Below are 18,464 nucleotides of genomic sequence, written 5' to 3'. Positions count from 1 at the left end.
TCTTTCACATTAAGCATAAATTACCTCTATAATCAGAAAAATATGTATAACCTTTAAAAAATATTCTATTTTTAAGTAAAATAAAATTTTAAACTTAGAAGAATTCCTTCTTAACCAATACAGAAATATTTTCTATACATGTGACCTTAACATAAAATGAAGAAAGGCATTTCAGATGTAATCAACATGTTCCATTAAAAATTTCAAAATATAATTCTATACCAAAGTGTCTAAGTATTATATTAATGTTTATCCAATATCCTTTTTCCTTGTATAATTTCTTACTCTTCTTGTTTGACATACATCAGTACAATTCTATAGTTATTTTACAGGCAGGAGACAACTATGAAAGTATTCTTTTGAAAAACTAAACATTTTAAATTCTTTTAAACCCTTTAATTTCCCTGTTGTCTTTCTACTTGTTTCTTCTTTAGAACTCTAATTCTTAACACTTTAGAACACCTCATTTTATAGACATATCCTACAACAATTTTAAATTTAATTAAAATAAAGTGTTTTTCATTGACTCTATAAAATATAGATATATTCCCACAAAAAAATTCCACTTTCATAGAATCATAGATTGCAAAGCCTAAAGTAACTTCAAGCAATTTTTGTTTCAGGCATGTGAGATATTGTCATTCTAACTACACAGATGAAGTAAATCAAGCCTAGAAAAAGTTCAGTAAATTATTCAAGGTTATCTAGCTATTTAGTGACGAGAGTAAAAGAGATCAGGACAAAGTCCTCTTGCTTTTCATTGCAGCACTCTTTCTACTATGATGAAGACCAAGTTTTAAATCTGAGAGGTAAAGGAGTGAGATGGTAACCAGGTTCACAGAATGCGAGTGATCCCACATCCAGAAATTCTTTCCATCATTGACCTCTGTTGATATTTCCAAGACTAGAAACGTCTTCCCTACTTGTTAAAGGCAGCAAGGAACCTAGCAATATACTCTACTTTAGCCTCAGCTGTCTATAAAAAGAGAACATAAATTCCTCACTGGAAGTCTGTGAAGCCAATATAATTATATAATTGTAGCACTGAAAATAAGCTACCCTATTTTTTCATGTTTATTAGAAACTACATCAGTTAATGCATGAGTTCTGCAGAGTGAACCAGAGTTCTACTTCTCAATTCTGTAAAATAACAATTTTAAATTATTGACATCAATGGTAAAATAAACTACATAAAAACAGTAATGTAAGATACATCTTACTAGCATAAAGGAATAACACAGTATGTCATCAGACTCCAAGTATTCCTGAAAAAAATTTTGCTATAGTTTTTCATGTAACAACAAAAAAACAACTGATAGGAAAACTGTGTGTTTCCATACATTGTTACTGAGAACTATAAACATACGGCTGCATGCAGTTCTCATGACTTTAAGAAGCACATACCGACAGTTTTTTGCCGTACTATACTCCTGGCCTTTTCTGTGCCTGGGGAACCAGTGGTTGTTGCACTTCTCTGCCTCATTGGGGCTTGGCCAGGCTGATCGCGACTCCATCCTCTAGAAAATGACTTGTCAACTGAAACTTTCTGAAATTCATGTCCCACTCCTAGAAATGCAGATGTTCAATCTCAGTGCACTGTTACCTCATCAATAACTGCATCAAATTAAATATGTCATTCTGCCTCAGATTCTTAGGTTTACTCATAAAGTAACTAGATAACATGCTTGTGTACTGAAAGGGTTTACTGAAATTTATTGTGTAAAAGTCACATTCCAAAACTGAGGCACATTTTAAAAAATACACCATCAACAATAAGCAATAATAAATCCTCTGCCACCCACTTGTTTCATATAGAAGTGAAACATTTGGACAAGCAAAAAAAGATAGAAAATGAACTAACCAAAATCCATCCTGTGAAGGAAGTTACTCTATCTTTACCTGCGAATAATAGCCACTTAGAAAATAAACAGTCCAGGAAAAAGTAGTTTGCTGACATACTTACCACTCTGGGCTGTTAAGTATGAAATATGACTCGTGTAATCTCTAGATAGCAACTAATTATTAATAACAAAAAATCTTAGCAAACTCAATATTATACAAGTCTTCCCTGGTGGCTGAGTAGGTAAGGAATTTGCCTGCAATGCAGGAGACCCAGGTTCAATCCCTGGGTCAGGAAAATCCCCTGGAAAAGGAAATGGCAACCCGCTCCAGTATTCTTGCCTAAAAAAATCCCATGGACAGGGGAGCCTGGCAGGCTACATCCATGGGGTCACAAGAGTCAGACATGACTTTAGTGATAAAGCACTATTACTAGTATTATAAAGACATGTTTCTTTGATATAATCACTATGTTACTGTCCCTCTCCAGCTTTTTAACATTAGACAGATATATAATCCATAGTCAGGGAATGTTTGGTTTTAGTTAAAATTAAGGAAATGCTTTCAAAAGAATTTCTCAAGTACTTCTTTTCAAAAACAGTAACATGAAATCACCTTCTAAGTTTTAATAAAAATATGTGTATGATAAAAAGGAAGAGTGTTTTATATAAAAAGGAAGAGTGTTTTATAATTTTTCAGTTTGGTTAATTGCTAAAAATAAAATATTTAAGATTCTGAACTACTTAACTTTATTAGATATGCACAGAACCACTGAATTTAAGGCTCTTCAATAACAGTTACAAGGTAAGTACATGTTTCACTGTTGAAAATTTTTAATCTTCAGGGTAAATTAAGGAGGGAATAATTAAGAGAGATTATGACTTTCACCTTCACTCCTCCCCCTGGCTTGATACTCCCAGACCAAATTATTTAAACAAATTTATATGAAGCATCTCTGTGAACAACTCTTACCTTTCCCTTTGTGCTTTTTTTGTTTCTGTTCACTCAGCTTATCCAACGGTAAATCACTGAGATCCAAACTATATAAATTTCTAGCTAAAACTTTAGTTAGTGTTTCCATAGTCAGCGACCATTCAGTGGCTAACTCTTCCCAATAGGTCAACGATGACAATACTGAGAGTAAGTCATCCCAAAGTTCTCGAGAGATGTACACATTTAGATTTGCTTTAATCCAGGCAACTATAAGAGTCTATAAAGACAAATAATCAGAAATAATAATCAAATATGTTCAAAATCAATTATTAAAAAGTTATCCCCAAACTAGTAGAACTTTAAATCACATAATATCCATGATATCCTTTCTTGGTACATAATACTTATAAAAGTAACACATGCACTCATTAGCGTCTACTCCAAATTTCAACAGCTGCCCATTTCCAACATACTAACATTAGGACAAGTTACCAAAACTGAAAAGAAATCTTCTTAAAGTTTAACTACCCTTCATGGTATGTTACATTAATGTTAAGTACACATTGTTCAAAAAGAGGTAAGTCTCCACATTATCACAGGTTGAAATAACTGAGCAATTAGTAGTTACTAAACTAACTACTAACTACTAACATTCTCAAAAAATTGGAATCACTAACTACACAATTTGAATGCTCTAAAAGAAAAAGTTACTAGAGATGTATTTAACTTACTGATACATGTTTCTGAAAATTTGTATGTAAACTTGAAGGATAAAATTAAATTTGATTTTAAAGACACCAGTGGAATTAAAGGTTTTCTGTACAAATTCAATCATAGAATAAAAAACTTATTTATAAAAGGGCAGAAATTACTGATCAGACTATACCCTTGAGACTTTGTAGAATTCTACTGAAGATAAAATCCTACTGAAGAAATAGTCACAAAATAAGTGTTTTAAAAGCGTAACTCAACAAATTTTACATAAGTTTAACATTAAACATAAAGATAAAAATAAGCAGAGTTTATGACATAAAACAGTAATAACTTGTGCTTTCCATTCCATTCAGAGAAGAAATTATTCCATATAGCAAGCAAAAATTGTATCATCCAATAGCACTCACCACTGGGTTAGTTCTAATGATGAGGGGGGGAATAAAAGACTAATGAAGTCAAGAGGAATTTAAATAATAAATGTAGCTGATTTGAAAGATTTATTCACTATCAGCACAGAATTTTAGGTAAACTTGCACTATCTGGAAAAAATATTACATTGAAACACTACACTAAATGGCCAAGAATTAGATCTGAGATAGTTTTTAATCCTTGACATTAAGAGCCATTTTACCCATGCATTTAATGTCTTGTCTTTAAAAAAACATTATTTTGCTTTCTGTTTCCCAAATAATCTACTATACATGTTAAGTCAGTACTCTATCCTTGGGCTGGAAAACATAACAGGTAATTCCTATATAATCAATTACTACTGATAATTCAAATGAAGACGTGAAGAGAATAAAGTCTTACAGTATACCATGGTGGGAAAGAATCTTGATTTACTTTTTTTTTAAACTACAGAACAACTTAAAAGGAAGTTTTGTTTTTCTAACAATGCCAGAAACTCATTACTTCTTTTTAACTACAGAACAACTTAAAAGGAAGTTTTGTTTTTCTAACAATGCCAGAAACTCATTCCTTTTTTTTAACTACAGAACAACTAAAAGGAAGTTTTGTTTTTCTAACAATGCCAGAAACTCATAAAGCAAACAATTAAATCATTACCACAAAGCCATCTGGCAGCTTTCTGCAATCATACGAAAGTGTACCCCACAAAAGATGAAGTAAATGTCATCAGTTTAACACTTTTTCATAGGCCTGATTGGTATTTCATCTATTCTGCTAGCTAGGCTGTTAGTTTGTATGTATGGCAAACATACTACTTACATACACAACTTTTATTTGGCTCTACAAAAGCTCCTTTAATATGATTTCTGATTTAAAGCTTTTTTCCCCAGGAAACAAGTTCAGGGCTCAATGAATCTTAAGAAAAATTACATATCTATTCACCCATTTATCTATTTATTTATTTATTTTTATTGCCTGGAAAAGTGGTCCTGCAAGTCGACCTGCCAAAGTCATATTTTTTTTCCCCTGGAACTGCAGAAAAGCTTGTGATGGCATCTTCAGTACAGACTCCGTGACTCTGAGCAACACAAGCAGCATCTGTTCCCTTAAAGTAAAAAAATTAATTAATGTTTCCTTCTTGCATATATTTGCTTTTGGTTAATGACTAACTTTGAAATTAATATTTGCTATAAAAATAGTATTATCTTTCAATAATTCAAATATCTTTCAAATTTTCAGAACTCCTTAAATATTAAAATATAAATTTTCATTTTCCAAATCTACACCAGCCATTTTTCAGCCATAGTATCTCTCCATCAAATAAAAATTTGTACAAAAGCTGATGAGTTAGGGGTGAGAATACAGAGACTGCTGCCATCCCCCCACCCCACAAATCAAGCAGTGACCTTATGGAGCTGTCTGAAGAACACTCATTTGTCTTTACAATACAGTTCTACCTTGATGCCTATCTACCTCATTCATCTTTACAACATGGAGAAACTACATATCTAGAATTGTACCATGTTCAATTTCAAAAACTGCATGATACTTTAAGACTGCTGCTGCTGCTGCTAAGTCGCTTCAGTCGTGTCCGACTCTGTGCGACCCCATAGACGGCAGCCCACCAGGCTCCGCCGTCCCTGGGATTCTTCAGGCAAGAACACTGGAGTGGGTTGCCATTTCCTTCTCCAATGCATGAAAGGGAAAAGTGAAAGTGAAGTCGCTCAGTCGTGTCCGCGCCCCATGGACAGCAGCCTACCAGGCTCCTCCATCCATGGGATTTTCCAGGCAAGAGGACTGGAGTGGGGTGCCTTCTCCGACTTTAGGACTAAAAGACCACAGTGAGCCTGATGAGAAAGCAAGGATCATTACTCCTTTCTGTCCTTTCTAGTTTGGTCACCTGTCAACTCTTTATCCTCGATGTGTACTGCAAGTCACCCAACCCTATTATATTATCCTTACCATGCCTCTCTTTCCTTAATGCTTAAGACCATAAAACTACCTTATTTGCACCTGGTAATTAAAAAACTGACTCAACCACATGCCAAAAAAAAAAAAAAAAAACCCTGACAAAGGGGATTTCGGGCAGGTACATAGACAGACTAATAGCCCAAGTCTATCACAGCTTCCTCTTCTTTGGCTTGTCTGCAGGCCCATTCCAGGCACAGCAATATGTGGGACAGTCCATGTGAGAAATGTGCTAGAGGCAGCAAGAGATCCCAGATCATGGTTTTCTGGGAAGTGAGGGCAGAATTAAATATAAAAGTATCACTCAACGAACAATATCTGAACTCATTAACTAAACAAATGTATGTATTCAGCTTATAAAGTAAAAATTAGAGGTAATGTATTTGTAACCTTTAGGCTTCCAGTTTCACTATATGAAACAAAAAGCCATTTAAAGTCAACTACACATTCAATAAATAATGGATTTTCCAAGTAAAACTTTCTAATTTGTGGTCAAACTCCAATTCACTCATATATTATTAGATAACTTTTCACTTTATAATACAATAATGATTTTAATTATAAAGTCTTGCAAATTCAATGTAAATATGTGAGTAATCTTTCATAATGCTATGACTTCAAGGGAACTTAACAAAAATTTAAAATTGTGTTCCACACAGAAGTCTCTCACTTTAACCTGGCTCAAGACCATTGATTCAAAGCATATGAAAAGAAAAAAAGGGGAGGGACTAACAAAGAATGGTTCAAAGTAAAAGTTATAACTTGGGCTCTGAAGTCAGAAGAACCACAGTTCAAAACAAAGATAAATTACTTAATTTCTTTGTGCCTAAGAATCACCATGTAAAATTATCTACCTCATGGGATGCTACAACGATTAAGAAAAAATTAGATGTAAAAAGATTAAAAAGATGTGACACAGAAAAGTGCTCCAAATAAGTTAGTAACAGTAACTACTTCTAACTATATCAATATGGATAATAAAAAGTTTTTTAAAAATAAAACTATTTTCCTATATGTAACAAAACAAACTAGGCATATTCTTTTACTAAGTACTCCCACTTTTAAAAAATGAGTCAAAAGAGGAAAATTATATATATAGTAAGGATGTTCACTGTCCTTCTCTCCTCCAACAACAAAATAAGTAACTACATGTCCAGCAAGAGGTTAGTTAAGGTTTGGTACATACATATGGCATAACACTATGTGACTCTATGTGGTTTGGTGAACCAAACATTCACCAAAGAACAAACAATGATTACCTATAGAGAATGAGCTTCTGGGAAAATTTTATTTTCTTTCTAAAACTTTTCTTTGTTTGAATTTTGCAGTGAACAAATATCTGCACAAAAAATGAAGAACTGCTCTTCTCATCTCTCTAAAAGTCCTTTTTTTCTTTCAGTTAAATTTTTATAGAGTATCCATAATAAATGATACTATGCTAAGAAATGTAGGAAATATAAAGACAAGACAATTAGTATATACCTTGTAGAGCATCTTAATTCAGTGAGGTAAACATACATGTATACAAGTAATTTAGGAACTAAGACAATTTTGAAAAGATCTGCAACACAGATGATGCTATTTAACCATCTCATCCTCATCTCTGTTGTAGATCTTGTCAAAATTGTCTTAGTTCCTAAATTACTTGTATAAATGTCCATCACCAACTGAATGGACATAATTTGAGCTAACTCCAGGAGATGGTGAAGGACAGGGAAGCCTGGCATGCTGCAATCCAGGGGTTTGCAAAGAGTCAGACATGACTTAGTGACTGCAAAACCACAGAACGACAAAGGTAAAAACACAGAATGAAAGGAAGAGAATGGAGAGAGGAAGAACATGTGAGGAAAGGAAGGTAGACTCTAAGGATAGTTATGGTAACAACAGGAAAAGATGACAGGAATTAGATTCTCTAAAGAAAATTTCAGATTGCTTAAAAGAAAGCAATCTGATAAAGCTGGCAGGTAGGACTGCATCCTGCAGGACAGAATTTAGGCTTGAGAAAGGGCTAGAGTAGTCAGGAGCCTGACTGTACAAGGCCTTGAATATCAGGTTCAGGAATCAGGCATTCATACATTCAAACATTTATTTAATCATTCATTAAAACATACATAAATTCATTTATTCATACATGCATGCCAGTATTCACTCCTGGGGAGGCCATCAAATGCCCACCTTAGAAAGATAAACAAAGGGATCTTGTAAAGTTTGATCAAAGATGTTTGAGATAAAGTGAAAGAGACCATTGTTGCCATCATGATTATTACCTAAAATGTTACAGTCATTCATTCATTCAATAATGGAAGCCTGTACAATACTGTTACCGGCCCTATTCAGACACTATTCCTCTAGAATTTACTATGTGCATATACACTATAAAAAAAAAAGCATTTTTTTACCAAGTCTTTTTGTCCATTGATACTTGTACAACCATGAACCGATAAATGTTAAGAATTCGTTTACACATATCTGTGTGCTCATCCAGAAGACTTTTTATCTCATTTGCAGGCTCAAGAAGAAATATGTTTGAAGAGTTTATAATAAACACCTAAGATAAAAGAAATCATAAGCTGCTTGTTACAAAATTTAAAGGGAAAAAAATCAAATTGCTAGGTGATCTACAACAAACTTAAAAGCATTAACTGTAGGTTAATTCTAATCCTGCTTCTACCACCAGCTTGATATGGGAAATTTAAGTTCATTAAATCTATTTTTCTGTTTATCTAGACAAATGTACGGTTACTAGCAGGCACTGAAAGAAAATAAACCAAGTGAAAAACAGCAAGTTTTAAAAGTGAGGCTTTAACATAATAACCTTACTGCTGTCACAAAATGGAAAGAACAATAAAAAAGTAAAAACAGTTTAGGATAAAAGAGGATAGATACCTCAATCAAGATGATCGATACCTCAATCAAGGTGAACTTTCTGAATAAAGCATTCAAAATCATCTGTTTTCTTTTTTCATGTTTACTGATTCTGTGTGCATATATCTGTTTTGTTAATAACAGGCTGCATATTACAGTACTACTAATCAGGATCCATCAATATGTGTCTTTAAATAAATTTATTATAATATCATTAATTATACTTTGTTATAGAGGACAAAGTTGTTATATTAGTGACAGGTAAGTGCAAAGGTTCTCAAAACACTTTAGAGGAATAGAACATTACATCTACTGTGAATCAAGGACATTTACATCTTCCATACCCACAATTCTGATTTAAATTCCCTGGATGAACTCTGTAACAGAATATAGTTGTAAAATCATGTGAGCAAAGAACACTTAAGCTAACTTTAACATCGTGAAAAGAGCTGACTCTGTAGGTCTACCAACACTGACTAAGAAAAGCTTAAGAGAAGCACAAATAACATTAGAAATACAATAAGGATGTACCTACATACCCAGTGGAGAATCTTAAAATGGTTTAGTGAAAAACTTTATGACAATAAAACTGAAAATTTAATAAAATGGATTATATTTTGTAGATAAAACATAAACTGCCAAAACTGACTCAAGAAAAAATAGAAAAGAGATACAATACAAAGACAGGGAACTGCTAATCAAGGTATCCCTGATCCATCCCTAAACACCAGGCCTACGCTGATTTACAGGCAGAGTTTTGTCCAGTTTTCCCAGAAAATGATCCCTATTTCACATAAAGTGTTTCAGAAACAAAAAAAGAAAGAAAAACTACCAAATTTATTTTTATAAACCTATAACCCAGTTATATCAAAAACACATAAGGACTTATATAAGAAAAGTAAGAGATACTTCAGAACATACAAGTAGCAATTCAACTCAAGCAAAATATAATACTTTATGACCAAGTAATAATTACCTCAGAAATGTAAGAATGCCTTGACATGAGCAAAGTTTAATAATATAATGTACCCTATCAACAGATTAAAACGTGAAAAGGTAGACTCATCACATTGCATAAAGAAAGCATTTAGCACTTATTCATTTTTTTAAATTTACCACACTAAGAGAAAAGATAAAATCTCTTAATCTGAAAAAGAGCATTTATCAGGAACTACAGCAGATGTTTTAACAGCAGTTGAGCTTGAAAAGTTCTGCCTGCACCTGAATATACGGAAGTAGTGGCCAATAGTCAAGAACAAGACAAGGATTCCTCACTATCATCTCGTTGTCCCGGGAACCCAGTAACCAAAGGAAGTGACAGGGAGCAAAAAATGAATATAAATAAGGATGACTTAAAACAGAAAAGAAAAAGGTCAACTATGTAGCAACCTGGAAGAAAAATGTTCCTAAGAAAAGGAAAAGCAAGTTTAAATGACCTGAGGTGAGAGCCGGCCTAGCATACATGAGGAATACCAAGTATAGAGTGAAGTGAGGGAGGGGGAAAAGCAGTGGGAGGTATGTTGAGAAATAACTGGAGCACATGAAGCAGAGCTTCTTATACTGCCAGTGGTGACGTACAGGTTTTCCCCCAAGTCTTTTGCAGACCAATCCTATTGTAAAATAAAATTTAAAAAAATGAATAGGAAAAAGGAAATGAGAAAAAGCATGCAAAATACAAACCCAAACTTCTCCTCAGAATCAAGGGATATTAAATGACTTAAGTTTCTAAACTTTCACTCTCAATTTTGTAACTACTTGTGGTTGGCACTAGCCTGTGGACCACAGAGGAGCAATGATGTAAAGGCTTGACAGATCACTGGGAAGAACTCAGTGATAATGAAAAGTCACCAGAGACTTTAGAACAGAAAAATGACATGATCTGATTTATGGGATCCCTCTGGCTATCGGGTTGAGAATATACCACGGTGATGGCAGGTGCAAGACCAGAAGCAAGAACAGTAATTAGAAATTTAATGCAATATTCCAGATCAAAAATTATTGAGGCTTGAATACAAGAGGTAGTGTGAGTGCTGAACAGTAGTCAGATTCTATATACATTCTGAAAGTTGACAGGATTTGTTGTCAAATTAGATATAAGATATAAAAGAAATACAGGAAATCAAATGGCCTGAGCAACTGGAAAACAGAGCTGCCATCAAATGAAATGAGAAAAACTGCAGGAAGACCATGTTTGTTGAACAAGTAAGTCAAGTTTTAGATACATCGAATTTAAGATGTCTAGTAGACAGTCAAGTGAAGATGCCAACTTGGCATTTGAATATTTGAGCTCAGGACTCTTAAGAGTTCAGATAATAAGTCTCAGACTAGAAATAAAAGTATAAGTTGCAGTGTATAGATGACACTTAAAGCCCTAGGAATGGATAAGATCAGTAAGACATCAGTAAGTTACAAAGAAAAGAGAGCCAAGAACTGGTTCCTGGGTACTTCAACAAGAAAAGTTCAGAAGTATTTTGAAAAATCAGTAAAAAACAAAACAAAAAAGAAACCAAAAACCTGAGAAGTAGCCAGTGAGTTAGGAGAAAATAGAAAAACAGGAGGGTATGATATTCTGAAGGCCATCTGAAGAATGGTTTTAACAGAGAAGAATGATCTACTCTGTAAAAATGCTGACATATCTGGTAAAATTATGATTGAAAGACTTCATGTGATTTAACAATGGAGAAGTCACATGTGACCTTGACAAGAACAGTAAGATTTAAAAAATGAATAAATACAATGAACTAAAAATCAGTAACAAAAAGACAATCCAAAAGATTAATGGAAAAACATATTAATAGGTCAACTCATACACAAGAAAAGATGCTCTATTTCAGTAGTGATAAAGGAAAAGCAAATTAAATTAAAGCAGGGAAATACAAACTAAAAAGAATAATATTCCATATACACAGGAGTAGCAAAAATTAAAATCTGACAATATAAGCTATGAGGAAGAGACAAGGAAATAAGAACTTATAAGCACTACTAAGGGAATATAAAATATAATCATGCTGAAGAACAATTTGGCAATTAATAGTTAAGTAAAACTGATAATGTACAAATGCACCAACCCAGCAATTCCACTTCTAGTCCCTATCCTAGGGAAATTGTCCAACATGTACCCAAAAATACATGTATAAGAATATTCAATGCAGCATTATCTGAAATACTGAGAAACTGGAAACCATCTTAAAAAAACAACTTAAAAAGCCATCAACACATACACACAAAGACCATCAACAGAAAAATTATTAAATGCAAAACAATCAAAACTGTAATACCACAAAGTAGTTTTAAATGAATTAACATAATGGCTATGTATCAACAAGAAATCTCAAAAACATAATTGATAATGTAAAAAGTTGCTGATGACAGTATACCATGACACAATTTATATAAATTTTAAAACTGTATAAAAAAAAAAAAGGCAATGTTTATCAATACACATTATGATAGGAAGGTTAAAGAAAAAAAAACAACATTAATAGGGCATACAGTAATTGATAAATGTGTGTGGTAAGTTCATTGTACTTAAAAAATTACACTGAAATAGTGAAATATGTATTTGAAATAGTTAATGATTTTTATTTCATTTTATAAAAACAAACAGAAAGTGATCTACCTGCAAAACTGCCTGGGTACCAGCTCGTATGTTTTGTTCTATGGCTTCTTCAGAAGCATTATGAAGAACATCTTGGTAGGTGCCATTTTTAGGCCAAGTGGAATTTCGAACATGATCAGCAACATTGGTCCCATTTTCCTGAAGCAAAATATCAAGTTAATACTTTATCAATTAAGAATGCTGTGACAAGTCAGTAAGTTCAATATGTAAACTGGAAAGTACTAGGTCCCTCTATTAAACATCCTCTCAAAATAGAAGATATCCTATTTGACTACAAAAGTAACACATATGTACACTGTAAAAGCAAGTTCTCACTGACAAAAATATAAGGAATAAAAAAATCACCCATCAGGACCAGTCAGGAATTGTATTATTTCAGATACAGAGACATTTTCCTACCTGTCTAATGTATAAACCTCCCCTCTTACACTTACACACTCAAAATGGGACTGCACTGGGCTTCCTGGGTGGTGCAGTGGTTAAGAATCCGCCTGCCAGTGCAGGGGACACAGGTTCCATCCCTGGTCTGGAATGGTTCCACATGATGCAGAGCAGCTAAGCCTGGGCACCACAGTGTCTGAGACCACAAGCCGTAACTGCTGAGCCAGAATCCCTGGAGTCTGTGCTCTGCAACAAGAAGCTGCTGAGCTGAGAAGCCTGCACACTACGGCAAAGAGTAGCCCCTGCCCTGACTCACTACTAGAGAAAGTCCTAGTGCAGTCAAACACGTAAATAAATCAATCTTAAAAAGAATGAGATCATATTGTTTATAGCTTTGTAAAAGATAAATCCTCTTCTAAAGGACATGCCAGAATCCAAATGACTTAAATAAAAGAAAATAGCTTCTATTTATCCTTCTTAAGAAAAATAAAATTCCTGTTATCCAAAGATAGATGAATACTGACACTTCAAACCATTAATACTGCAGCTTTCTGCCGGAGTGTTAGCTGTCAAAAGTTCTGCTGGTTAAGGAGTTCTCTCACTTAAACAGAAATTTCACTCAATGTTGTTCTACTTTTAAAGTTTCTAATTTCTTTCTGCTTTTGGTCACTCAATAGTATTTTCAATTTTTGGGGGGGGGGTGGTATTCTGCCTAGAAATTACAATTTTAATACATAGGAGATTTAGTCTAATCAAACTATTGTTTCATTACCAGAAGCAGTATTGGAACTCAGCTTTGTCTAAGTAGCCAATACAATATATCATGGTCTAGTCTACACTGTTCTCTTAAGCTCCATATTTCTCGATCAGGTATCTTCTGAACAGTTCTTCCTGAATGACCCACAAGCACCTCAAATTCAAGACATTAAAAGTAAATTCATACAAGCATGCTCTCCTCATTTCTACCAATCCTAATATAGCCTCCTTGGACATAATCACCACACTTGCACTTATTTTCACTCCTGTTCATGTGTGAATGGCAACTAACTTGGTTGTAAAAGAAAAAGCTTGGGACACCTCCTCATTCCTCATATATGATTAATCATCAAAACTTGATTTTACCATCAAAGGAGCTCATAAATCTGTCTTCTCTCTTATATTTCCATTGCAACTGCCACTCTCCTCTATCAGGTGCCTATTATTTCCTTCTGGTACTTGCCTCCAGACTGGCCTCCAATCTATCTTCCATTCTAAGCTTGGTATGATTCTTCTGAGATTTGTAACTATCCATGCCATTTTTCTATTCATAATCTTTCCAGTGTCCCGAATGTAATCAGTCCATCATGATAGCATACAACTTACTAAACAGGATCTAGTTCTTGTCTATTTCACATTTCTTATCACTCTCAACCACCGACTCCTGGCTACAGCCAAATAAAAGTATTTTCAGTGTATGTACTACAGCATCCATTTTTATTTAGTCTCACAGTTTTGTTTTGACTGGGACGCGCAGCTTGCAGGATCTTACTTACCCAAGCAAAGATGAATCTGGGCCCCAGCCGTGAAAGTACCACTTCCTAACCACTGGACCACCAGGGAATTCCCACCACACTTTAAAATATTATACCTTTTGTAATACCATCCAATTTTGATCTAGACAATGACTGAAAGAATCAGAATACAAGCTCTTTTAAAGCTGTTACATCAAAAAGCTTTGGGATAGAGTACTAAGATAACATATTATCTAAACTGTGAAATATAACTGACTGTTGAACAACACTGGGTGTAGGGCACCAACCCTTCGAGCAGTCAAACATCTGCACATAACTTATAGTTGGCTCTCAATAGCCACAGTTTCTCCATTATCGACAGATTTAACCAACTATGGATTATGTGGTACTGCAATATTTACTATCGAAAACAGATCCTCATATAAATGGACCCACAGTTTAAACTCATGTTGTTCAAGGATCAACTGTATACTGAAAAGTATCTTTACCTTCCCATCTATCCCATATCACCACACTTCTGTGAAAATCTTATCTGTTAAACTTATATTAAAATACGTAAGTCTTATTTTACCTCTTCTCTTTTTTCTCCTTCTTCCATTGAAATATCATGGTCTGTGACATTGTCAATGCATGGAAGGTCTGAAGAAGAGATCACAATTTCTTCAGGCTCTTGCATGAACAAAGGTTTTTCCTCTTGCTGGATCCATTCCTGATATACTTTTACCACTTTTCTCATAGCTGCTGCTTCACAAATTGGTAATAAAAATGCCTAGTGAAAAAAAGAGAGAATATAATAACACTTTGCAGCAAACTACTAAAATATACATTTCTATCTTAATAAAATGTGAGATATAAATGATTCTTAAAGAGCTGCTGCTGCTAAGTCGCTTCAGTCGTGTCCGACCCTGTGCGACCCCATAGACGGCAGCCCACCAGGTTCCCCTGTCCCTGGGATTCTCAAGGCAAGAACACTGGAGTGGGTTGCCATTTCCTTCTCCAATGTGTTTAAAATGAAAAGTAAAAGTGAAGTCACTCAGTTGGGTCTGACTCGTTGCGATCCCATGGACTGCAGCCTACCAGGCTTCTCTGTCCATGGGATTTTCCAGGCAAGAGTACTGGAGCGGGGTGCCATAGACTTCTCCATCTTAAAGAGCTAAAGTCAAACAATTCATTGTCAGAAAAAACCTTTTGTTTCCAAATAATCTGTAAATACATTAAGACAAATACTTTTGGTAGGTAGACATGGATTTCCAGCCCTAGGAGCAAAGATTTGTTTCAATAGTGATATTTCAGAATGAACACATTCCCTGTAACTGTGTCCCTATAAGTTTAAAGTAAATACAACTTTTCATAATAAATCACATTTTTGTAGATCAAAATAAATTTTGATAAAAAGATTTTTTATTTAAAAAATGACTCCAAAAAGCAATAAAAACACTATGTAACAAGGCAACTTAGCTTTTCACAAGATACTGTTTAAAAAGGTCAGAGCTAAATAATATGGCAAAAATATTTAGAAAGTTTAAAGGAATACCTTACAGTTATCCTTTCCTTTCAGTGGTAATCTTAAGTTTGAAAATAACATTTTCCTCAACACAAAAACATCATCACAGGAAAAAAAAAAAAAGCTTTTTCATACAATTCATATTTACAAAAATAAAGCAAGAAAAACAGTCAGTCTCACTACTCAAAGTCCTTCCCTTATAATATTTGTGTTTATGTGTTAACATTTTCATTGTATTTAATTGGTATTCAACTTACTTGTTTTTGTATGTTTCATAATGATTATCTATGAATTTCAACTGTAAAAATCACAAAACCTTTACCTAAAACCTGATACTTTCTATTCTAGAATTATCTATGAATATTTAATAACAATCATGGGGTCAAAAGACTACTTTATCTGACTGAAACTAGCCAAGAAAATAATGATGAAAAGCTCATGTGTAATATCAATAGGGTATTTCATGTTGTTTGGTAATCCTTTTATTTATTGCTATTATTGATTCCCTAGAAAACTGCATTACTTGTTACTTTCCTCCACTGAACAAACCCATTCCCAAATTCTCATTCTCATGTTCTGACAGTTTAATGGTCAATGGCATAATTTTGATCATCACTGCCTGCTCTAAGACCATTTTACAACTGAAGCAACACTTCAGAGCTCCTTAAAAATATTAAAAGAAAAAAAAAAGCTCAATCTCTAAAAGTTCTATTCTCAAATACTGAAAAATTTACTTAAAAATTAGCATGAGAAGTCTCTGTATTTTCTGCTCATTTTTGTTTTGAACCTAAAGAGAGAAGTCACTCAGTCGTGTCCGACTCTTTGTGACCCCATGGACTGTATGTAGCCTACCAGGCTCCTCCATCCACAGGATTTTCCAGGCAAGAATACTGGAGTGGGTTGCCATTTCCTTCTCCAGGAGATCTCCCACACTGTAGGCAGACGCTTTACCGTTCTGAGCCACCAGGGAAGTCAAATCCACACAGTGGCACCATAATCTTTCTACAAAGAAGTACCACTCACAATCAGATACAAGTATTAATTGATAATAAGGGAGTCTGTCATTATAGGCAAGAATATGTCAATCAATACTCAGCAAATTTTCTCTGAGTAGGTAGAGGTCATCTCCACTTTCATGATCAGAACCAGAAAATTACAGGGAGAAAGAATCAAAACAACAAGAGATAAAAAAATAAGTAAAATATTTAATGGTATCAGCTTAAGGCAACCTGGTACATAGTTTTCTAATAACTGGCTTCGCCAACGGGATCTGATTTACTGGTAGCTAAGCCTCTCTTCTTTGGTGAAAAAACACTAACAAAACATGTTAGTCTCTGATTACTTTTTTAATGGGCATCCATTATTAACCAACCCAGATTGTGACGGACACATTCTTTAAAATTAAATACAGTGAGCATTTAGCAGACCTGGGAATTTTTTGTCTCCTTAGAGACAAAGAGGTTAGAGACAAAAAGATTAGAGACAAACCTCCTTAGAGACAAAGAGGTTCACATTTTGTCTCAGAATACTTAATCTAATGTATGTTAACACGAATAATTCCTTTTCCAAATTAAAAGAAGAGTAGAATTATTTACTTTTTTGTAAATCTCTTTAATGTTTAGCTTAATAGAAGACAGTTGGATTTTCTTACCCACTTGCTTCCTCATTAAATCTGACACAATATCATATGTCAGGTATCCTGGGGAAAATTTCACTGTACACTGTATACTTTCCCCACTGTACATTGGGGAAAATTTCACTGCTACAGTGAAAAAGGTTTTGACCTTATGAACCTCAAAATGTTCTGGGGATGTCTCATGAGCCCCAGATTATACTTTGCCACCCACTGCCTTCAGAAAATTTTTTTTTACATATATATGTATATTTATATATTTTAAAATTACATACATCATACATATAAATAAATCTTTGGTGCTTTTAAAGGTTAAACTGTGTTTTATTTACCTCACATCAAAGTACCTGTGGCTCCTCACTGTAGCCTCCAAGTACTAACAACACACAGCACAAAGAATGGGTTTATTCATAAAATAGAGTGTTGATGTCTAGAGTGTTATTATGCCCATTCTATACTGAACTGAAGGGATATGGAGAATAATTTTATCATTTCAAATAATCTGGGAATTTTCGCTTTACAGTTGTACCTTTCTTTTAAAGACACATAAAATTATAGATACCCTCATCTGAGATAGAACTCACAATCATTAAAGTGGTATTAAAAAAAATTATTACTATATAACAAATTATCTCAAGACTTGGCTTCTAGAAATACATGTTAGCCCACAGCTAGCACTTACAAAGTGCCCAGCACTCAACAGTTACTGAGCTTCTTGATTAATTCATCAAATTTGATAGCTCACCAAAATTCACTAAACAAATTCACCAAAATTTATTTGGTGCCTAACTCACTGCCAGGCACTATGGCTACAATGATGAATGAGTAAGCTAAGTATTTATGGGGGGGTAATAAGAAAGATCAAAATTAAACATTAAAAAATTTCTAAAACTCAGGAGAGATACTATGAAGGAGAGTATAGTTTTCAAAAACATCATTAAAAAGAGGTCCTTATTGAGCATGTGTGTGTATGTGTATGTGCACGTGCATATACCTGCTTCGTGGGTGGGCACGTGAATGGGTGAGGGTGGTCATGGAAGACTTTTCTGGTGTACTCACATTTAAGCTATAATCTTAAAGGTTGAGTAG

General features: G+C 34.1%; 1 protein-coding gene across 7 annotated transcripts in view; it reads right to left on the bottom strand.

Moving 5' to 3' along the window:
• RALGAPA1 (Ral GTPase activating protein catalytic subunit alpha 1) overlaps positions 1 to 18,464 on the bottom strand; it is a 195,892-nt gene that overhangs the window by 119,398 nt on the left and 58,030 nt on the right. For all 7 annotated transcript variants that reach the window (XM_020870530.2, XM_070478028.1, XM_020870532.2 and 4 more), the window contains 6 exons: positions 14,810 to 15,007; positions 12,347 to 12,484; positions 8,262 to 8,410; positions 4,870 to 4,999; positions 2,812 to 3,049; positions 1,405 to 1,566 (listed from right to left, as the gene is read on the bottom strand). In XM_020870530.2, coding sequence (XP_020726189.2) covers positions 1,405 to 1,566; positions 2,812 to 3,049; positions 4,870 to 4,999; positions 8,262 to 8,410; positions 12,347 to 12,484; positions 14,810 to 15,007 — 1,015 coding nt within the window. The remainder of the gene's footprint in view (positions 1 to 1,404; positions 1,567 to 2,811; positions 3,050 to 4,869; positions 5,000 to 8,261; positions 8,411 to 12,346; positions 12,485 to 14,809; positions 15,008 to 18,464) is intronic.

Source organism: Odocoileus virginianus, chromosome 16 (genome assembly GCF_023699985.2).
Source record: "Odocoileus virginianus isolate 20LAN1187 ecotype Illinois chromosome 16, Ovbor_1.2, whole genome shotgun sequence".
NCBI classification, from domain to species: domain Eukaryota; kingdom Metazoa; phylum Chordata; class Mammalia; order Artiodactyla; family Cervidae; genus Odocoileus; species Odocoileus virginianus.
This window is presented reverse-complemented; position numbering and strand designations above follow the sequence as displayed.